The sequence below is a fragment of the Mytilus trossulus genome, chromosome 2, assembly GCF_036588685.1.
Source record: "Mytilus trossulus isolate FHL-02 chromosome 2, PNRI_Mtr1.1.1.hap1, whole genome shotgun sequence".
Taxonomy (NCBI): Eukaryota; Metazoa; Mollusca; class Bivalvia; order Mytilida; family Mytilidae; genus Mytilus; species Mytilus trossulus.
Genome location: NC_086374.1, coordinates 86190245 through 86214338, shown reverse-complemented (window position 1 = coordinate 86214338; position 24094 = coordinate 86190245). Strand labels below are relative to the sequence as shown.

At 31.8% G+C, this 24094-nt stretch overlaps 1 protein-coding gene across 2 annotated transcripts in view; it reads left to right on the top strand.

Moving 5' to 3' along the window:
- The window catches only part of LOC134708221 (dynein beta chain, ciliary-like), a 63250-nt gene that overhangs the window by 4486 nt on the left and 34670 nt on the right, over window positions 1–24094 (top strand). For both annotated transcript variants that reach the window (XR_010105818.1, XM_063568600.1), the window contains exons 3-21: window positions 2128–2314; window positions 3299–3398; window positions 6834–7045; window positions 7809–8042; window positions 8903–9070; window positions 10750–10761; window positions 12545–12661; window positions 13268–13602; window positions 14316–14698; window positions 15254–15498; window positions 16153–16338; window positions 16792–17193; window positions 17786–17955; window positions 18699–18921; window positions 19144–19347; window positions 20493–20894; window positions 21772–22017; window positions 22593–22817; window positions 23438–23656. Coding sequence is in view for 1 of the 2 variants with exons in the window: in XM_063568600.1 (XP_063424670.1) it covers window positions 2128–2314; window positions 3299–3398; window positions 6834–7045; window positions 7809–8042; window positions 8903–9070; window positions 10750–10761; window positions 12545–12661; window positions 13268–13602; window positions 14316–14698; window positions 15254–15498; window positions 16153–16338; window positions 16792–17193; window positions 17786–17955; window positions 18699–18921; window positions 19144–19347; window positions 20493–20894; window positions 21772–22017; window positions 22593–22817; window positions 23438–23656 (4270 nt within the window). In the remaining variant the exon portion in view is untranslated. The remainder of the gene's footprint in view (window positions 1–2127; window positions 2315–3298; window positions 3399–6833; window positions 7046–7808; window positions 8043–8902; window positions 9071–10749; window positions 10762–12544; window positions 12662–13267; window positions 13603–14315; window positions 14699–15253; window positions 15499–16152; window positions 16339–16791; window positions 17194–17785; window positions 17956–18698; window positions 18922–19143; window positions 19348–20492; window positions 20895–21771; window positions 22018–22592; window positions 22818–23437; window positions 23657–24094) is intronic.

Below are 24094 nucleotides of genomic sequence, written 5' to 3'. Positions count from 1 at the left end.
ATGTAATGCAGGGCAAGCTAATGCTGATATTTTAAAGCAATTGCTTTCATGCCGTCGCGTATGGCCATCTTTGTGACCCAGATCAGAGACTCCGCCCAGATCAAGCCATAGTATTTTGTTAAACAGGCTCCTGGTCTGTCATTCTTAAACACCTGTGTATGTTTTCTAATGCAATACATAGCTTGAACTTTTTGAAAAACGTTAGTGGATTTAAGAAGTTTCAGCATACGTTCTTGTAGATGTATTTTTGTATTTAGGGGGACAACCGTTTGACTATCAAAAAACATAGACGTCCGAGTGAAAAAAATGCATTTTTATACTTGCGATTCCGTTTTCCGTTCGTACGATGTTTCAACAAAATATGGAATCATTTCAGTTGTTGATTTAGTATTGAAAATTTGACTGAATTATCTTTTATAATATACAGTTTTATATGTTTAATTGGTGTTCTTTTAAGAAAGAGGTCAGGTGCTCTTGTTCATTCATAAAATTGTCGTTCATTCATAAATTTATCGTAAAATCAAAATCACTACACAGGTTATCAGGTTATACGTAGTGTCAAATGATTACCTGTAATCTAAAAATAGACAAAGTTAACTGACCTATTTTGTTGATTTGTTTGCGCAAATAATTTAGAGGAACGAAACCCTTGTTAAAAACACACAACAATAAGTTTGTTTTCCTTTTTTGCCATAACTCCGTAAGATTTATCGATCACCTTACTAATGAAATGGACCCGTCCAAACGTGATAGATGCCAAGTCCAGATGAAGAGATATTTACATTTTGGAATTTTCTAGTTTCATAGATTAAAAAAAGTACATCCTTTTTGGATATCATATTCAAAACTGGGTATGCATGACAAATGATGAAACCATTATCCTAGTCTTTCCAATGAACGAGTCTACTACGTTTGTTGACCCTCTACGGTCCACCGTGTTTGCAATTTTATTTCACATGAATTCGAAATATTGAAGATCATTTTCACAATGTTTCCTGAAAATTGGATAAATATCAAAGCAACTTAGAGCTGTTTGTTCTTGTTCGTATAATGACGATTTAATGTCATGTTTGTCTGTGATGGCCCCTCTTTTCAGGATTGCACGATAATTATAGTTATCTCGTACCCCATGAGGATGACACATATCAACTGAGCAATAATGTTTGGGACTTAGTTTTTAAGAAATGATGACAAAGTAACATTATGAAAATATATTTAGTCAGCTGAAATATATATTTATTTTTTACATGTTTATGCCTTGTAAAATATTTTGTTTCGTTCCCGTTTTTCAACATTTGCGTCTGGAAAGTTGAAATGTTTTAACTGAAGTGTTAAATTTAAATTAATTATGAAAATTAAATCAATAAAGGAAATTATTGTCCAGTTACAAACACTACTAGGGGATAATCCATAATAATTTCTCTTGGAGTTATATGTTTCAGCACATGTATATTTGACCCCAACTTTAGCCTGGTAAACGTCTCCTTGTGAAATATAAAACATATTAAAAATGACTTTCTGCTAAAGTCTTTAATTGATATAAAGTTAAAACCTTCTTAATTCTCACTAGAAAACACTCCTGTCATGTTTAATTCTTAAATATATGTGGATGAAAAAAAAAGTCCCCAAAACATAAACATGGCAGCAATTGCTTTTACAGCCTTTCAGGCTTTGATTATAAAATGTATTGATGTTCAAGTTTCAGTTAATTTCATGTATCTAAGTGAACGAATATCGAAGGTACAATACAGAAATTGGACAAATATGCCATTAAAACATATGTATGTGACAAATCAGCATTAGCTTGCCCTGCATTACATGTAACAGTATTCGTCCATACCAATTTTAAGCAAATTAGGTCGTCTTGCAGGCCTGCAGATTTTTTTGAAAATTTAGTGTTGACCCCAAGAACCGGTTTGGCCACAACATAACAATTTCAAGTTTATTTACAATTTACACAGTGTGTATATGTAAAGTATGTTTAAATGAACATATGTTCTCATAGTTTATGACTTTATTCATTATAGATTGAAAAATACAGGCAAAGTTTAGATGTTTATGAAGTGTCCTATATTTTGACTTTAGTGGAACCTTAAATGTTTTATTTACTTTTGTTTTATTTAACAGAATTGAGTCTGATAGATTACTGATTCATTCTATTGAATCCATGGTCATTGATTGGACACACCAGATACGAGATGTATTGAAGAGAGATTCAGCTCAACCTCTTCTTGAAGGTCTTAATCCAACACCATTTGTTGAGATAGAGTTTTGGAAAACTAAGGCAACAAACTTAGAATGTATTTATGATCAGGTTAGAATTAGTTGTTTTGAATATTCTGATATTGTCTGGGGTTCAAATATTCATTCAGAGATCAATTACTTTGACAAAACTTCCTAGAATTTTTATGCCCCACCTTCAATAGTAGAGGGGCATAATGTTTTCTGGTCTGTGGCTCCATTCGTTCGTTCGTCAGTCTGTGCGTCCGTTTAGGTTATAGTTTTTGGTCAAGGTAGTTTTTGATGAAGCTGAAGTCCAATCAATTTGAAACTTAGTACACTTGTTGCTTATGATATGATCTTTCTAATTTTAAAGCCAAATTAGACTTTTGACTTCAATTTCACGGTCCACTGAACATAGAAAATGAAAGTGGGAGTTTTAGGTTAAAGTTTTTGGTCGAGGTAGTTTTTGATGAAATTGAAGTCCAATCAACTTGAAACTTAGTACATATGTTCCCTATAGTATAATCTTTCTAATTGTAATGCCAAATTAGATTATTACCCAATTTCACGGTCCATGGAACATGCCAAAGGATAGTGCGAGTGGGGCATCCGTGTACTTTGGACACATTCTTGTTTAAAACTTTGCCAGAAGCTTTTTGTAGCATTGTATTAAGAAATAATGTCTGATGCAAAATTTGGAAACTTTTTTGTCTTTTTTCTATATTTTATCAATAAAGATTTGGTTTTGTAGTTAACATTTAGATACAATCTCGGATTCAATTTTTGAGACATCAACAAACTTGTCAAACCTTCCTTTGTCATTTAAAAGTGGGTAAAGATAAACAAACGACTTGAAATAAACTTCTGTTGTACCTTATTGAGGCAAAAACAATAATTAATTGTAATTTAGAATTTAAGATGTTCTATTGGATATCTTGGGTTATAAAAAAAATCATCCAAAAACAGTCTTAAGACATGATTCAGATTTTAAATTCCAAATATGTTCATGTAAGATTTAAACTGACAGTGTAAACATACATTACACTTTTATGGATGTTACATTTTTATTGAATAGCTGAAAGAACCAAAAGTTAGAAAGATGGCAGAGCTCTTAGAAAAGATAAAAAGCAGTTATTATCCAGTATTTAAAGATATATTTAGAGATGTAATTGCAGGTAAAGATATTTAACTGTAACAATTTTTTCAGGCTTGTATAAGGATCTACCAGAAGTTTTTTTTTAATGAAAAACTTTCCCTGTTCTTAAACTCCTTTGCTTTTTAAAAATTGAACTGGAAATTTAAGCTGATAAAAAATCATAATATCATGTGGTTTATAAATACTGATCACGGGTAGGCATATTTCAACGACATCGAAGGGGTCAGATATATCTGATGCAAATTGGCAGTGTTCTCCCCAGGATTTTTGGATAGCACCAGGGTAACGCGTGACGAAATCAATTTTACAATATTTTGCGTCGCTTTGCATCGCTTATTTTTTTCTTGTTAGTTTTTGTCATTACCTTTTTGCCTTTGTTTTGTTAACTGTGGTACTGTGTTATATAGACTTTGGGTCAGAACATTTTTGGTAGAAAAAGTAAAAAAATCAATAAAACAGTTTGTATACTTTAATATCTTTGAAAAAGAAAATAAAGCACAATTAGTCTTTAAACTAAAGTCACTTCTTATATTTTGATCAAGCCATTTTGTCCCAATACTACACATTCCCCATGTTAGATTTGACCGTAACAATGAACTTTGAACAAGATTAATTTTTGATACAGAACCTTCAGTAAATTATAAACTATTTTCCGTTCTTTTTAACATAAAAAAAATCATTTACTTTCTCATCCATATTATTTATTACTTTAATGTATTTTATAGATATAGTACTTTGTTTCAAGTGTAAAAGTAATTTTAAAATTTAACTTTATATAAATAGGCATAAAAGCTTGTCAACCAAATTTTTTGGAAAAAACTACCAACTTATTATAAAATGTCTGTGTATCAATAAAGGTATGATTCTCTAAAATAATTTGCAAAACATTTTTGTTGGTATATTCTAAGAAAGTTTTTATCCTTAATATAAAATTTTAATATATTTTGCATTCAATTTATACTTTATTTTAATAAAATTTTAATATAATTTGCATTCAATTTATACTTTATTTTAATTTTCAATGAGAAATTATATGTAAGGAGCATTTATTTGCAATAAGCAAAATCAGGGGAAGTAACTCCACAATTAATTTCTAACAGGCAAATTATTTTGACTAAAGACTGGCGTAATAGAGTTCATTAACAAATGTCTGCTTGTCCCCTACTACAAGTCTGATATTAAAATTATGATCTCTTACTTAATTAAAACACAAGAGAATCATTTACATCGATTAAATCCAATCATCAACAAGGTTAACCTCAACAGGTAAATCGATCACGTGGTGTAAACAATTTACTTGTCAATTTACTGGATTAAACTGGTTTTAACTGGTCAATTTTCATGTAAAATTTTAACCCTCACTGAAAGTTGAGGTCATCTGAAACTTTACCGATTTTAATACGATTTTTTTTAACGAAAACTTTAGCACCACGGAGAAAAATTATACATCGCGGCAAGAACGATACCACCGCGGTAGAAAATTATACATCTCGGGCCCGTGGTCCTTTAAGGGCCTGGGGAGAACACTGAAATTGGTACATCTCATTCCAAACAGATTCCTTGCTTCGTTCAGCTCATAACAACTCAATAACTACAGTTCTACAATTTTTTGTAGCCTCCAACAGACCACATTCAATACCTTGCAGGTATTTCGACAGATACAAAATGTTCTCCGAAACTACAAAAACTATTAACAAATTCAAATCTTGTAATACATGTAATAGATGCAAGTTACTAGACTAATTTGTCATCTCCATGATCTTGCAATTGTTCATTTTTTGAATAAATCTTTAACTTTAAAAACCAAAGGCCGTTATGATTTATTGACATGACATTAATTAAAAATGTGTTTCCTATAAACATTTCATTCATAATTTTGTATGCCCCACATGCCCAACCTGCGATAGTTGAGGGGCACTATGTTTTCTGGTCTGTGGGTCCTTTCGTTAGTCCGTTTGTCCGTCCATTTGTCCGGTTTCTGGTTAAAGTTTTTTGGTCAAGGTAGTTTTTGATGAAGTTGAAGTCCAATCAACTTGAAACTTTTAAATACACATGTTCCCTACAAGGCTTCCAAAACGGTCATATATTCCGGTCATTTGTATAATGTCCGGTAAAAGACCGGCTGGGCAAAGCATGAAACGGTTATATACTTTTTAGTTTCAAAGGCTTTTTCGGTCATTTTAACATATAAATTCACGATCTTTTTGACCCAACATTTTGCCTTTAACAGCCATACATTTCCGGTCATAAAAGTGACATGATGATTAATTACTATCAAAACAACCCCTACTTTAGTACTTTCTAATTTTAATCATGGCTAATTAGTTGTTGGACAGCTACCTGTTCAGGTGACAGGTTAACTATTTTCAGTACCGGACATTGTATAAATTAATCGGTCCATTCCCAATTATTTTCGTACATTTCAGCAGCTTGTATCTAATTGATTTAAAATATATAATAAATACATTTATAAACATGATTTGATAAATCATTTAAAAAGGTTTTAAATGAAAAATCGTCAGGACTACGTTGTATGAACAAGAACATGTGTGCGCATGTGCACAGGTGGGAAATTCAATTATGCATCCTACATTTCTTCAAAAATGCTAAAACTATCATTAATGCCTGTATCTAATGTTCATTTCAAGTGTTCTGTTGAAGAAATAACATGGAAAGAGCTTCTTCGCTCAGTAGTTCTATGTTAACGTACACGGATTTTAGGTATCCGTTTATGGTCCATGTTTTACCATTGTCAAGTCAACATCCGGTTTTGAAAAATTTGACTTTAAAAACGAAAAAAAAGTTCTAGACAACTTCATTTTGCACAAATAAAGAGTCTAATGCAGATATGAGTACGTTGATGTGCACACTTTGAATGATGCAATGTCAATTTTAACATTTTATGTCAGAACATCAAATTCATATCAAAGTAAAGTTTAATATCGATTTTAATTTAATGTCAATGGGATGGCCATCTGATTACCATAATTGCCTTTTGTGACTTTGTCTTAGGGATTAAAATATATCAGAAAAATTTTGGAAGCCCTGGTTCCCTATGATATGATCTCTCTAATTTTAATGCCAAATTAGAGTTTTTACCCCAATTTCACGGTCCACTGAACATGGAAAAGGATAGTGGGAGTGGGGCATCCATGTACTTGGGACACATTCTTGTTTAGTCCTTTTTTCCCAGCATGCCCATAATGATGTGCACTGCATGGTGGTGTACAAGAAGCTACATCATGCCTGAGAGAGATTTTATATTTAAAACACAAGACCTCAGTTGAAAAAAAAACGGCTTCAATTACTTATCCAAAGTTGTGATGGTTTTACAAAACCTTGTTTAAAGAAACAAATGTTGAAATGAGAGAGAAAAAAACAATATGTGCTGCATGTAGCTTAAAAATGGCTGGATCACAGCACCAATAATGCTTTGGTTTCTTTTTCCTTTCAGCTTTGGAGGAAGCTCGAGACATCAACATGTATCTTAGACCAATAAGACATCAGTTTGAAGATTTTGAACAGGCAGAATTTGATGAGTGTGAGCCCTACTTGGCACCATTAATGCATACTGTCTGTCTCATATGGACACATTCACAATACTACAACACTCCAGCAAGGATAATTGTATTATTACAAGAAATGTGTAATATGATTATAAACCAGGTATTGTATTCCTACTGTCAGGGCAATGGTCAATATGAATTAAAAAAATATGCAAGTAATTAAACAAAACAAACAAGACCAGGAACATGGGATTTTTTAAGTACCACCAGAGAACACCCCTTCTTTTAATAACAGTTTAATAACACACTTGGACAGATATTTGGAAATACTCTTGACAGTTAAAATGTAACTATCAAATGTGGAGGATATTTACAAATTTTCTGCTTGTATTATTTGATAGGCATATGCTGAAGGACGCCTCCGGGTGCGGGAATTTCTGGCTACATTGAAGACCTATTTGGTGACCTTCTGCTGTTGTTTTTTTCTATGGTCGGGTTGTTGTCTCTTTGACACATTCCCCATTTCCATTCTCAATTTTATATAGTATGGACAGAAAATTTGTTGATAATTAAACTAATAGTTGTTTCTCAAACAAACAAAAAATGTGTTTCGATTGTGTTGATGGTTTACTGACTTTCACATTCACAGATTTGATTGGAGATATAAACGAAAGAGAAAAAATGTGCGTTTATGATAACATTTAAATGAATTATTATTTAATGATTTTGATTTTTGTGCACCACTGCTCTTTCCAAATATTTTTTTTTTTTTTTATTAAAAACAAAGCACCCATCCTATCAGTGTAGTCAGACTAAGAAGGATCTTTTAAATGAATAAACCCTGCTTTGATAAAACTTAATTCTTTCTGCTTTGTAAGGACCAATTTTTATAGACAATTAGACAATGTAATTGAATATTTCAGGCAAGGAATTATTTAGATCCAGCAGAAATATTTAAAGGTGAATTAGAAGAAAGTATTGATAAAATAAAGAAAACTGTGCACATACTACACTCATACAGAGAAGCTTATGAAGATCACAGAGATAAAATGAAGACTTATTTTAGTGGAAATATGGAAGTCAGAGAATGGGAGTTTGCTCCAAAATTGGTTTTTGCAAGATATGACAAGTTTACAGAGAGGGCTGTGACTATACTGGTAATAATTTAGGACAAGTATTTCTAGTATAAAGCTTCACTTTTTTTCTAAAGTTTGTATTGTCTATTGTATATAAGTCTGTTTTAAAAAGACGTTGATGGTATTTAATCTGTCTCCCTTTTATTTTCGTTTCCTGGTAAAGGAGCAATTATTAAATATATTTTTTCTGCACAAACTGAAACTTACTTTTTTAAATTAAATCAAAAGTATTAGAAATGCTGTCAGCTTTTTACAAAACTAGCACTTATCAGCTTTCATAAAAATGGCACCTGTTTACCTCTTCTATAGGATTTCCTTTATATATATGCAGGCTTTGGCATCAAATCAATTATGGCTGAATTATTTTGGAAAAATGTTTCACACACAAGTTTACATCCCACCATTGATTTGGGAACAATATTTTCCTCATTTTTTTTTTCATTGTTCATTTAATTTCTGCTATTTTGTGAAACATTTAAAACAGCTGTTAGAATAGATGGGTGTATATGTAAATGTTTATGAAGTGGTCAGTTGAAGGCTGGTCTGGTATTTAATTGAAGAAAAAAGGATTGTGTATATCTTCATGCAAAATTCATACACATATGTTCTATGTCTTTTATGTTTTAATAATGGGGTATGTATTTGTAAGTTGTAAAAGCTCAAAGAGCTTATGTTATTGTTATGTGACATGAAAACTTTAAGTATTGAAACATGCACTTAACAAAACCCTAAACCAAAGAGCTGTAATATTATATTGCTGTTCTTCATCTTAAGGGCATATGATACTATTTCATATAATGTTTAAAGGAATGTGCCTATTATAATTCTCATATATTTCAGAGAAAATTCTGCTTTGTTTATGTTTTTTTTTCTTCTTTAAGGAATTAATGGAGACTGCTGTAGAATTCCTGAAGCTTGAAAAAGTTGAAATTGGTAACATAAAGGGGAGGCAACTAAGTCAATATGTTGTTACTATCTATGAAGAGTTTAATGATGTTTTCAAAGTCTTTGCAGAGAGAAGTTATGATCCTATGGATCCAAATAATACAGTGAGTAACAAATATTTAACATGTTTTTAAAAAAAAAAATATTGCACCTTTTCAACTCTTTATTTGGTTTAAGTTAAAACGTGCATTTCTAATTTTGCTGTATATTTTCAGTTATATGATTGTGAATAAGATGTGGTATGATTGCCAATGAGACGACTGTCCACACAAGAAACCAAATGACATGAAAATTAATATGTTATGTGTGGCCTTCGACAATAGGCATTACTTATACCACATAGTTGTGCAGCTATAAAAGTTCCGAAATGACATATGTAAAACAATTCTAACAAGAAAACTAACTCTGATTTAAGTACAAAATTGAACAAAAAACAATTATGATGTACAGCAACAAATGAGAAAAACTGAATTACACGCTCCTGACTTGGGACCAGCATGGCAGGGTTTAACTATAGTTAGTTTGATTTGGCTAGACCCAGCCCCTGTTTATAAGGTACATGTAAACAAAACTGATTTTAAGATCTCTTCATCTTTTTATACCCCCCCTTTAATATACCCCGCTTTAAAAAAGGGGGGGTATACTGTTTTACCTCTGTCTGTCTGTCCGTCCGTCCGTCCCATGAAACTTTCGTCACATTTTTCTCAGGAACTACACATCCACCCTTTCTGTAATTTGGTTTCAAGATTTATATATATGTCAGCCATACCGTGTGATGCGTTTTCAGATTCATCACTTGACAACTTCCTGTTTATCGAACACTTGTATGATTTTACACATGATAGCCAAGTTGAAAATTTTCGTCACATTTTTCTCAGGAACTACAATACAAGGATTTCTGAAATTTGGTTTCAGGATTTATATAAGTCAGCTATACTGTGTGATGCGTTTTCAGATTCATCACTCGACAACTTCCTGTTTACCGAACACTTGCATATTTTTACACTTTTAATATTATCCACTTCCGGCGGGGGTATTATCAGTGAGCAGTAGCTCGCAGTTTCACTTGTTTATGAAAGAACCATATAGAAGATTCTATTTTGTCTGAGGGTTGTTGACTTCAATTTTCAATTAAGGAATGGCTGTTATTTATTTTGAATTTATTGAACCATAAAATTAATTTTTGACTCTTCACATTGAATAATCCGCGAAGCGGATTATGTTAAATGTGAAGAGTCAAAAATTAATTTTATGGTTCAATAAATTCAAAATAAATTATTTCCATTCATTATAAATAAATTTCTATCAAAAATAAGGCTCAAAGATATATATTTATACGAATAACAACGTACACAAATGTTTGCGTATGAATATACAACGTTAGAGTGGGCGTGTCACCATAAAAATTGATAACATTGAAAATAAAGCAAATTCTTTTTACCAATCAGAAGACAGTAAATACATCAAATTTATTTATTGGTAAATGTTTACAACTTTCTTCTGCACTCACAATATTAAAGCAAGATACATGAAAAGCTTGTAACAAAGTTACAAAAATTACTTTCTTTAGTTTTCAAAGCCAAGAAAACACAGAATTAGTCTTTATAATTGCAAATTTATCATCAAGTCCACTGATCAGATCAGGATACTCTAAACAAACATTAAATCTATGTTTCCATTAAATTGCATGTTCACCACTCCTTATGATAACTTCTTTTGAATTTGAATGAATATAAAGTTCTTCATTATGTGTGTAAATGTGTATTTTTATCTTTTTTTTCAGGTAGATGACAAGGTAATGTAAAACAGTTTAAGAATGGAGAATATGTAAGATAGTTAAGCAGGAACTATCTGGAATTTTCTTTAATATTTTACTACTTGATGTCAAACTAGAAAACAAGCAAACAAACAAATATTTAGAGATAATTAAAGTAATCAGAAAGGGTAAAAAAATAAAAATTCTTACTTTCACTGTAAGTCTTTGAAAGTGGTAGCAATTTACATTCAAATCTATATTTGTACAGTCAACTTAGGTACCAGAGATAACAGACCTTTAAATTAATGTTTAAAATGCCAAAGTATTACTTATCCCTTTTGCCGATGAGTCCGGGTTTACTGGGATTCACGCTTCAGACAGCTGAAGATTAGTCCCGTTTTCTGGGGATCGGAATACCTCTTTTATATTTCCTTCTAAAAACAGTGCAAACATGAGTTATCTTTCATTGTTGAATACTCAGAGTGTAAACATGGCACTTCTGTTTGTTGAAAACCGTGTCAAAACCAGAGGAAATTTATGGAATTTACGAATATTTGAAATGAAGGAACATATTTTTTTGTAAGAATTGAAGCCAAACTATTATACTTTTTTGACATAAAATGTCGTTTCATGTACAAAACATTTGGAATGGACATCGTTCAATGTAAGGAATTTGTACAGCCTCATTAAATTTTTCAAAATTTTGCCGTTTTGGAGGGAAAAAAATTATTTGGGGTCATAGAGCAGAATTTTGAGAATTTCACCTTAATAATGCAGAAAATTTGAATATTTTATGAAGTAAAAATTATCAAAACATGAATATAACTGTGAACATAGTGATAGTGAAAGGGTTAAGTGGGACAAGATGAGAACAACATTACAAGCTTAATTTACATAATTTACATAGAAATAAAATTGATATGATTAAAATGCACCATGTGTTACTGTTTCGGACCATATGAGTATTTGGACCATACGTGTATGGCCATAACCATATGTGTATACTCATATGGATGGTCTGACCATATGAGTACATACTCATTTGGTTATTAACAGGCCAGACCGGATAGGTATTTTTTTCAAATATGCATTCCAAAGGTTTCAATATTTTAATGAACTTTATCTTAAAAAACAATGATGGTTACATAGAAATGTATTAATTTTATAATTCAAAGGCTACATGAACATCAATATAAATACCAGTCAGTTGATCTCAGTTGTCATGCATTTTCTGCATTTATAAGTTTTGGTTGTGCACGATCCTTTTCAGTTATACCTTTTGCTTGTAAGTGAAAAGCTAGCCTTCTTTACAGTTGCATGCAGTGGTACTGTGGTCTTGGGCCATTCCGATGTGCTTACGGTGTTTTTCAGAAGCTCTAGATCTCCAATATCGTAAAATAAGTGCTCTGAATCATGTGCACATGACAACTTAAATACATTTAAACTATGGTCTATGGTTTCAAGCAACGTTATACGTAAAGTCACAAAACTTCCTTGAATTAACAATACATGCATTTTATTTTGACATCTTCTTATTGTACTTACAAATAGTGAGTAAAATTAACTGTGTGAAACTAGAACTGCTTATTTTATTTTATTTTTATTTAGTTAATCTTTTTTATTATCAAAATATAATATAATGACATTATTAATGACTTGAAACTAAAATACCTTATGAAGAGTTTTTAAAGTAAACCTGTTAATTATCCCGACCATATGAGTATATACCCATACAGTCATGACCATACACATATGGTCCAAATACTCATGGTCTGGAATATTACTATTAGAATCGATTTTACTTTCTACTATTCTTTTACAGGCATTCATGAATGATTACAATAGTTTCCTCAACAGAATTACAGATTTTGATAAGAGATTGGGAACAATATTGTGCCAAGCTTTTGATGATTGTTGTACTTCAGAATCCATGTTTAAGGTAGTTATGTGCATAAGAATGCTGAATATGAATTTGGCTACTTTGTTCATTTATATTTATTCTCATTATATTTTTCATAGAACATTATTTTTATTATCATGAAGCATTTCTTTAGAGACTGGGTATCTATCTGTTTTTCAAGCTTCAAAAATTTCTGTGACTTCTCGTACAGGTTTTCTAGAATCAAGCAGTCACTTTTACTTGGTATTATGTCAATGTTTGCCGTTCTTTAGGCAATTATGTAAACTTATTGCAGATACCATAGAAAGCAAGTCTTTTTAGCTTTAAAATTTCTTTTCACATGACAACTTACCAAAATGTATGGATTAAACACATTTGTAAGAATAGGTAATTGCATGGAAAAGCTTTTAGGAAAACAGTTGTTGGACTGGAAGTTGTGATACAGAAACGAAAAAAGAGACATTGCTTGGGAAATATGATTTTAAGTCAGATAAGACATGTAGAGGACGATTGATAAGACTGGTTTGACTGCATCACAGAAACAAACAAACACACTACATAAATTTTCATGATTTTAATGTGTTGAAAAGCTTTAATATATATGATTTAATTTGTTTTTATTGAAAAAAAAAGTTGTTTTTATAGTTGTTAGAAATAATGGGAGGTCTTCTGGAGAGAAATGATATCAAATGTAACTTTGATGGGAAATATCCTATAATTGTTGAAACAGTGATGAAAGAATTAGATGTTGCTAAAGGAATCTATGATGAACAGATAGCAAAGATGAAGGAGCAAGGACATGTCACGTTACATAAGAACATGCCCAAAATTGCTGGAAGTTTAAGATGGGCCAAGGAACTCAGGCATAGAATAACTGCACCAATGCATGAGTTTAAAAAATTGGAACATCCATGCATGCAAGGGGGAGCAGCAAAACTTGTGTTTACTAAGTTTGAAGAAATGCTTAATCTTATAAGTGGGTATGTAGCTTTATTTGTTAAGTTGACTCTGTAGAGTATCAAGTTAAAGTGGTAAACTAAAGTACTTTATCATGAAGTTGTGGTCACATTTAGTATATTCTTTTTGTTATTGTTCAATGTGAGTCCCAACATTTTGAATTTTATGCCAATTTTAGATTTTGAACCTGATTTCACAGTGCATTGAACATTGACAATTCTGAGGTTGTAGTTTTGTTAAGGTAATTTAACATCAAAAGTGAGGACAATTTTAAAATTTTATGTCTAACTATAATTTTGGTTCCAATATAAAATGAGTTTTGGCCTACTATATTGAAAATTTTAATAGAGAGAAGGAATAAAAACCTAAAATGGGAAGTATGGAAAGAAATACTAATCAGTCAAAATGACGCACCATAAGAGATATATGGAAGATTTTTATGCCCCATTTATGGGCATTATATTTTCTGGTCTGTGTGCCCGTCTGTCCATTTGTCTGTATATTCGTCCGTCTGTCCTGCCTCAAGTTTAAAGTGTTTGGTCGAGGTAGTTTTTGATGAAGTTGAAGTTAAATCAACTTGAAACTTAGTACACATGTTCCCAACGATATGATCTTTCTAATTGTAATGCCAAAGTAAAGATTTTCTCCCATATTCAAGGTCCACTGAACATAGAAAATGATAGTGCGGATGTGGCATCCGTGTACTGGGGACACATTATTGTTCTTTTTTTTTCAGATGGAATCAAGAAGTTTATGAGGACTGGGCACAGAATGTTGGTGCATCCTGTTCACACAATATGAGTCAGCCTCTTCTACTTCGTAATCCAAATACAGACCTGATTTCCGTGAACTTTGATGCCAAGCTAACAGCCATTTTAAGAGAGGTGAAGTACCTAAAAGTGGCTGACGTGGAGGAGATTCCAGAGTCAGCAAGAGATCTATTTAAACAGAACGATATGTTTTGGAAATATGTCACCAATCTAGATTTAATTGTTCATCTTTACAACAAAATTCGTAATAATGTCCTGGGAGTAGAATACCCATTGATTGAAGGCCAGTTAAAACAACTAGACGTTATACTTCAACAAGCCGAAACAACTCTTACCTGGGAAAGTGAAGGTTTGTGTTAATAATATAAACAAAGGAATCTATACAGGGGAAAACTAATTTTAAGGGGAAGTAATAAAGTTTTAGGGGAGATCACTGTTAACATGAGAATGTTAATGATCTATAAATGTTCCTATGTTTTTAGTTTTGTCTATGATGACGTCCTTATAAATGGAATCAAATCTCATGACTGGAAATGAGAGAAAATTATACAATGCACAAAATTGCATGGAAAAAAGTTATGTTTTTGTGGTTAGAACTGTTGCCTAGATTTGTACTGCATTGAAATTTGACTGGAGACTACAATAAACTTTTCTAAAAGTTTGAAAGTGATTTTCTGCAAAATATTTGGGAAACAATTTCATTTTTATATGGCCTAGCTTTTCAAGTCTGCAAACTTCAATATATTATTATTAGAAAATTCTTGGTGCAAATGTACTGACCTTTTAATATGTTTCTTTAATACCTCAAAAACACACATTTATGAATCAGCAGTTGTAAAATGAGGCTAAAATATTTACTTTGTATGATGCCACAAAGGACTTTATTTTTTTCTCTTACTTGCAGGAGTTTGGGAATACATTCAGATGACCAGAGATCATGTCAATGAATTAGAATCTTCTGTACACAAGGCAAAGAACAATATTGAAGAAATTAATAATTTGATGTCATCATGGAGTAAGACGCCTTTGTTTGCACGCTATGAAAACAAGCATGAAACACTACTTAATCTTGATGATAGAAAAGACAGAATTGAAAAAAGATATGCTAATATATCTGACATTGGAACCAAAATACACCAGTTGTTGCAGGTATTTCTATTGATTTGTTGATTTTTTGTCATAAAAGTAAAAACTGACAGCCATACTCTGCCAGTAGTAATATTCTGCTGGTCTCATGTGCATAAGGGGGTGGGTTTGATCTAAGGCTGGTTACCAAAGACTTTAAAAAAGGTATTTGCTGCTTCTATGATAAAGATATTGTGTGAATTAGATGATGTTTACTGCAGAACAAGAAGCTATAATATTGTAACTTCTGAAGAGTGAAGAGCTTAGCAAATTGATATACATACTAAAAAAAGATAAATAAAATAGACAATAGCATATAATTGTAGATTTACAATATTATATTACACTGGTTTCTTCATACCACTATTATGACTTTAAAATGTTCTGATCTGTGTAATGCTTCTAATTTTGACAGCAAAACTAAAGCAACACATAGGGATCAATTTCATCACCATCTTTGTCACACTTTTTATGTTGAAATTGCTGGACAGATCTCAACCAGACTTAATGGGTAACTTCATTTGATTCTTCTACAGGAAATGAAGTTACCCATTTGCTATTTTAATGTTTGGACTTTCTGAAACCAAATAACTTTCTCATATGTTATGTTGAGATTGTAGTAGAAAGATTTTTTTTTTTTTATTTGAAATTGAGAAAGTTTTTTTCTATTTATTTCAGCAAAACAAGGAATATTTCAAGGTTGATTCTGACTCAGATGTTTGGGAACTATATGTAGAATATGTTGATGATATGATAGTGGAGGGATTTGTCAGTACTATTTATTGTAGCATGAATTTCCTACTGGATAATACTGATCCAAAGAATAACATTGGTCCATTGTTTCAAGCTCAGCTAGAACTAGAGGTATGAAAATTAGACCAAGAATAGACAGATAAAAAATTTCCCTCATTCTTTACATTTAATTCTAAATTCAATTTTCTAAGAGTATATGTTAATCGTGAAAAAAAGTAGATGACATCATGGTCTTCTGACAAAATTAAGTCTATGAGCTGATAGACAAACAACTTTCAGCCAATCAAAAGACTTGTTACATCCAAACTGAAACTATTAGTGAAATAACATGAAAAATTCAAGCGTGAAAACTAATGGTCTAATGTACAACAATCTGGTTAAGAAAAACAATTTCAATGAACCACTTTCAAACAGGCTCCTGACTTGGGACAGGCACATAAAAAATGTGACAGGGTTAAATATGTTTGTGAATGCTCAATATGTCTGGGTTTTTTTTTTAAGAAAAAAAGTTTTGACAATTATTTATTGATTTTTGATAGGTTCTTATTTATTGATTTTTGATAGGTTCCAGAATTGATATTTAAACCGTCCTTAGATTATAATACAGAGGGTGGATTCTATGAGCTTGTAGAAGGACTTGTTACAGATATTTACAGACAGGCAGCATTGATTCCCAGATTAGCTGTTCATACTGGTAGAGAAGATTACCAAATGGATCTTGAACAAATGGTTGACCTATCAGACATGAGAAATGAGTTGATGGAGAGGATGAATAGTGTTATGAGTAAAGCCATAGAGTACAGAAACTCATTTGATGTTTATGCATACCTGTGGGTGGATGATAGGAATGAATTTATGAAGCAGTTTTTACTGTATAATCATGTGTTGACACCAGAGGAGATAGAGGCAGCTGGGGAAGAAAGTATCCCTGAATCACCACCTACTCTAAAACAGTTCAAGGAACAGGTATAACAGTATTGCATTAATTATCATCAATAATTAAGTCAATTGACCAGAGTAATTTCTGCATTTCTGTTTATCTGTTTGTCCATCCTTATGTCCCATAAAATAAGATATTGATGAGAAAATATTTTGTCCTCAATCCACTGAAATAGGTATTCACAAAAATAAATGAATCCACAGTTAAGCTTTTCATGCTACTATGTAAGATATGTTTTACATCAGTCCCCCTTCCTGTTAACAAATCAATGTACTGTGATTTATTTATTATTGTACTTCTACACCTTTTTGCAGTTCGTTCATAATTCTGACTCATGATTTACTTTGTTTAAACATCCATGTTCAAGGAAAATTTGTTAGTTCTTACACATAAGCACTGTGTATAAAAATTTTACAAAATTTTTCTCATGAACTACCACTTGAATTTGACGCTTCCTCAAATTTGGTATAAAGCTTAGAATGAGCATGTTTAATACCATATGATGCATTTTGACATCCATTGCCAATCCACTTCATGTTTAATGAATACATTTAATGTTAGTATAACTTGAAGCTGGGTCCAACTTGTAATTCTTATGGGTTCACTTATTTTTTCCAGATTGACAATTTTGAGAACATTTACCAAGACGCTCAAGAGATTGAATCAACTGAGTTATTTGATTCGTGGTTTAGAGTTAACTCCAAACCATTCAAACAAGCTTTGCTCAACACAATAAAAAGATGGAGTTACATGTTTAAACAACATCTGATAGATCATGTAACAAACAGGTATTTCATATGTTATATGTTATTTTTGTTAAACAAAGTTGTCAAATGAGATTTTTTTTTGGAATATAATAGATTACTCTGCATGCCTTTAGAAAATATGAATGAATTTTTTTTATGCCTCACCTACGATAGTAGAGGGGCTTTATGTTTTCTGGTCTGTGCGTCTGTTCTTCCATCGTTTCTTCGTCCGTCTGTCCCGCTTCAAGTTAAAGTTTTTGGTCACGGTAGTTTTTGATGAAGTTGAAGTCGAATCAACTTGAACTTAGTATACATGTTCCCTTTGATAAGATCATTCTAATTTTAATGCCAAATGAGAGAATTTATTCCAATTTCACGGTCCACTAAACATAGAAAATGATAGTGTGAGTGGGGCATCCATGTACTGTGGACACATTCTTGTTGAGGCATCTTTTGAATTTAGTTCCTATCTTCAAATGTCTAGTAATACAATCAAAGTTACCACATAGCCTGTTTTTATGAAACTAATGTACATCCAAAAGAGAGAAGGAAAAATACATGACCATAATTGTATATTGAGCTTCTACATTGTACACTCTCAGTTCTCTGTTTATATACATTTTCATGCTTGTCATTTTGAAAGCTAACTATATGGTATGAGTTTTTCTCATGTTGAGGGCTGTATGATTAACATCCTTGTCCTTGGTTTCTAGTTATTTCATAGGCAGTCATACCATATCTTATGTTTATATTTTTCTAAAATTATATCTTTTTTTCCATTTCAGTTTGAAGGAATTATCTAAGTTTATAAAGAGCACTGATTCCGGCCTACTAACTCCTATAGAAGAAGGAGACTACAACGGAATGGTAGATTGTATGGGTTATCTGTATGCTGTTAAGGAAAGACAGCAGGCTACTGATGAAATGTTTGAGCCTCTTAAACAAACCATTGAACTACTAAAAACATTTGAGCAAGAACTGCCAGAGGAGGTTCATCTTCAATTACAGGTCAGCTTATTTTTTAAATTTTTGTGTGTCATTGGTGTTTTTTTTTGTTGGTGATGCTTATTCTTTCAATAGTCTTTCAATTTGGGTGTATGAGATGAAATTCAAATAGGTTAAGTAAAGCAGGCAAGAAATGTCAGCTTGTGTACTCTTTTTCATTGTATTACTTGTACTGTATTTGATTAAATTTTTTGGAAAATAATATTAATTCATCTTTTGTTTTAGGAGCTGCCAGAACAATGGAACAACACAAAGAAAATTTCTATTACAGTCAAGCAACAAGTAGCACCACTGCAGGCCACAGAAGTGGCGAATATCAGGCGTCATACTGCTTCATTTGATGTCACCCAACACAAGTTTAGAGAAAGTTTCAGAGGAATAGGTCCATTTAGATATGCATGTGAACAGCCGTACATTATCTTAAATGAGGTTAATATGGCTAAATATAGCAAACATAATCTGATACTAAAAAAATAAAAACATAAAAATTAATACACTTAAATGAGCATTTTTCATGCACTAACTTTGTCTGTATCTCTAATAATAAAAAAGATACAGCAGTCTGAAAAGGAATATACTGTTCTAATGAATGAACACAAAAAATGCAATAGTGTTGAAAGGGTTAATAGATATACATTTGTAACTGCAGTCAACTTTACATGTTGCAATTATAACTTTTAGTTAACTAGCAACCACCCAGCTCAGCATGCAAATCATTAACAGCTCTAGACTTGCTAAGGCCAAATAAAAAAGTATGTGTGGTTCCAGTTACATCTAAGAAAAAGGGGCAATCAAATGTTGTCCGTGCATTAACTCATGAACCTTTCAACCAAAGCTTTTAAAATTTTAATATGTTGTTACTGACAACTAAATGAAGGTCAAATTGAATAATGGCGATTTTGACTTTTACCGTTCAGGAGTTATGGTTCTTGAAAGATTGAAAAATGGAGTTTCCAGTCGTGTCTGCATTTACGCATGAACTGTTCTACCAAAGCTTCCCAAATTTTAATATGTTGTTACTGATAACAAAATAGAGGTCAAGTTCAATAATGATGATTTTGACTTTTACCATTCAGGAGTTATGATACTTGAAAGATTGAAAAATGGTGTTTCCAGTCGTGTCCGTACATTTTCTCATGAACCATTCAACCAATGCTTTTGAAATTTTTATATGTTGTTACTTATGACAAAATAAAGGTCAAGTTCAATAATGACGATTTTGACTTTTACCATTCAGGAGTTATGGTTCTTGAAAAATCGTAAAATGGCATTTCCATTCACGTTGTTGCATTTACTCATGAACCATTCAATCTAAGCTATTCAAATTTTAATATTTTGATACTGATGACAAAATGGATGTCAAATTTGATATTGACGATTTTCACTTTCACCATTCATCAGTAATGGTTCTTGTGATATTGCCAGGACCCATGACACAAATAAATGTTAATAAATCCTGTTTGCTGTAGTTGTGACAGCCTCTTGTTTTTAATTAAAATTACCCTTTAATTACTTTAAGCTGAGGAAGAATTTATTATTGACAGTTATTAAAATATTCTTTGTTCTTTTTACAGTACAATGAAGTTCTTGCTGCTATGGAATTAGAAATGTCTCAACTGACAGATTCTGCAGGTTTGTTTGAAGTCCATATACCAGATTTTAAGCAGCTCAAACAGTGTAGAAAAGAACTGATCATGTTAAAAACTCTTTGGGATTACATCATCATTGTAAAAAGCTGCTTTGATGATTGGAAGACTACTCAATGGAAAGACATCAATGTTGAGCAGATGGATATCGACTGCAAGAAATTTTCTAAAGACATTCGTACCTTGGACAAAGAAATGAGGGCCTGGGACTCTTACTCAGGTGTGGAAGACAATGTGAAGAATATGTTGACCTCTCTCAGAGCTGTTGGTGAATTGCAGAACCCTGCCATCAGAGAACGCCATTGGCAACAGCTTATGTCTGCTACTAAGGTTAAGACAGTTTGTAATAAGCTATTTTACACATGAAAAACCTACATATTAGAATAATTTGTTTTTTTGTTTTATGGCTAATGATATTTCAAATTAATTGTTGAATAACAAAAATGAAAGAATTTTAAGCAACAAAAGGGCTTCTCAAACACAATAACCAGTAGCAGTGTAAACTGATGGCTTGGACTTGGATGTAAAAAGAAAAAAATGCAGTTGCTCCTATAAATTTTCATATTCATTGCTTGATAAATTTTTTCGATCAAAATACCTTATTTTAGTTTTTATTTATGTTGTATTATGACATAAATTTTTTAAAATTGTAGTCATAGCTTTATGTAGGAAGTTTTGTAAAGAAATTACAGACTGTGAAATATGCTTTGTTGCTAGAGGTCCCTGGTTCAAACTCCCTTAATATTAAAATATTCAGATGTCATTCCCAATGGTTGGTCTCTTTTAATGATTTAAGTGCGTTTGATAAAGACAAAAAAATTATGACTGTTGTGTGTTAAAAGAACAGTAACACAATAGGTTGTAAAAAGATTTGCTTAATTCAAAGCTGCTTATGGTTGAGAGTTCCACCAAACTTGAAAAAAATTTCTGCATGAAGGGTAAGGTTACAGCTGCAATTAGTAGATTAGATCTGAGTAACTTTTTAGGCATTCCATACTAAAACATTGACTGAGCCATTTCTGCTTTATATATAGTTTTGGGATGGAAGGCAACATATTTTTTTCTTGAAAAACTTGCACATAATCAAAATATTCTTACAGTTTTCTTACCCCCCCCCCCCCTTACAGCACTTAATTGAACATTGTGAATGTTTGTTCAACATGGAGATATTATACAGTAGCCTCTATAGTTGTAATATCTATTTTAGGTGAGATTTTCTATGGATGAAAAAACTACTCTGGCAGATCTGCTGTCTTTAAACCTACATAATTATGAAGATGAAGTAAGAGGTATTGTAGATAAGGCTGTTAAAGAAATGAGTATGGAGAAGGTGTTGAAAGAATTGGATGTCACATGGACTACAATGGAATTTGAACACGATGCTCATCCAAGGACTGGAATTACTATGCTGAAGACAAGTGAAGAACTCATAGAAACACTGGAGGACAATCAGGTAAAAATAGGTTAATTCAACTTGAAAATAATAAAAATGGGATATTTGGAAAGTCTGATAAACAATCATATTTTCATGCATATAATTATTTGAAAAAGAGTTGTAACAATTTTGATGAAGAAACTGTATCAGTTTCTATTTAAATTCATTCATGGTTAAATACTTCATTTGACTTACATTTGATCTGAAGCCCATTTACAATGTCTTTCTGTTATTCCTGTGTTTAGTAGTAAAACACTTATGGAACAATTTTGAAAATCATTTGAGTTATTTATGATCTTTATAAACTTTTGATGATTTAGGATATTTGAATATTAACTGTTGTAGCAAATAGGAATTGTTCTAATTTTGAATTGGCAAAAGCTTTTTTACAGGCTAATTTTAGTAAATCCAGGTTTTATGGAACAAACCCCAGACATGTAAAACAGTTTTGCATATGTCCATTAGTTATACTTTCAAAATAAAAATATGAAGCCCTCCCAAGTTATCAAGTAAGCTAAAAATATGTACAAGTTACTGTTGAAAGTGACTTATAATCTTTAACACTCAATCAATCAGCCTCTTTGCCATTTCAGGTACAATTACAAAATATGTTGTCATCAAAGTATATAGCCCATTTCCTCACAGAAGTATCAACATGGCAGAAGAAATTATCAACAGCTGATCAAGTGATTTCTGTTTGGATGGAAGTACAAAGAACATGGTCTCATTTAGAAAGTATTTTTATTGGTTCAGAAGATATAAGAAGTCAACTTCCAGAAGATTCAGCAAGATTTGATGGTATAGATACTGATTTTAAGGTGTGTAAGATTTAATGATTTTTAGGAGTGTATGATTAAGAACATATTTACTTAAGAGTAAAAACCTTTCAATAACCTAGTGGAGTGCAGTCTACAATTTTGCAATATTTTAGAAATTACAAGTAATAATTTTGGAAACCTTGGAAAATTCACTAATTAGAATTAGTTGTAGATAGAAATGACTTCAGGAAATTTATCAAGTTTGATGTGAATGGATATACCTTTGTGCTATTTTTATGCAAAAAAAAATGCCATTCATGGTTAGATCCTTTCCTCAGAGATTATAATCTAAATTTGGAGCGTTGATGATGAAAGTGAACATATCTCTCCTGCCAAAGTCATCTCTCCTTATTTCATAGATGCCAACCATTATGATTTTTCCGTAGTTTTTCTGATTTTGCAATAAAAACACGCTATTATGGTCAAAGTCAAATAGTTAAGGATTACCAATCATCGCCTTTCAATTTTGTTAAACATGGATTATTATCATTACTTTTCCGTCCTGGTCCGGTATTTAGAAAACGCCAATGTAATGCTCCCGGTTTCTCAGGAGTTATCAACAGAACTTGATGTTGATTAGTACTAGCTTGTATTTTAAGGCATGTCCATTTTATTTCTAGGAACTGGTGAAAAAAATGGAAACAACTAAGAATACAGTAGAGGCAACTAACCAACCTAATTTATATGAAAAACTTGAGACTTTGCAAGAAAATCTGATCCTGTGTGAGAAAGCCTTGGCTGAATACTTGGAAACTAAGAGACTTGCATTCCCAAGATTTTACTTCGTGTCATCGGCTGATCTATTAGATATTCTCTCTAATGGAAACAATCCACCAGTGGTTAGTATATTGTGTATTAAATTTTCATCATTAATTAGTCTTTTGAAATTACTGGAAATTCTTACCACTCAATATCTATTTATTAATGATTTACAACATCAACATCAAAATATACAAAATGTAAAAAAGAAAATGTGGTATGATTGCCAATGAGACAATTCTTCACAAGAGACCAAATGACAGAAATAAACATCTATAGGTCACTATACAGCCTTCAAAAAGGAGCAAAGCCCATACCTCATAGTCAGCTAAAAGGCTACTACTGACCGTAGTGAAAAGATCTATTATGCCAAAACATATTGCAAGAAAATGCAAAATATAAAGAACATAATTAGAAACTAAGATAGTCTAGTTGAAAAAAGACAAAACGAAAGTAAATGTTGAATGCAATGATGTTCTGCCATTTCTTATTCAGTCTTTTTTTTCTTTTATTATTAC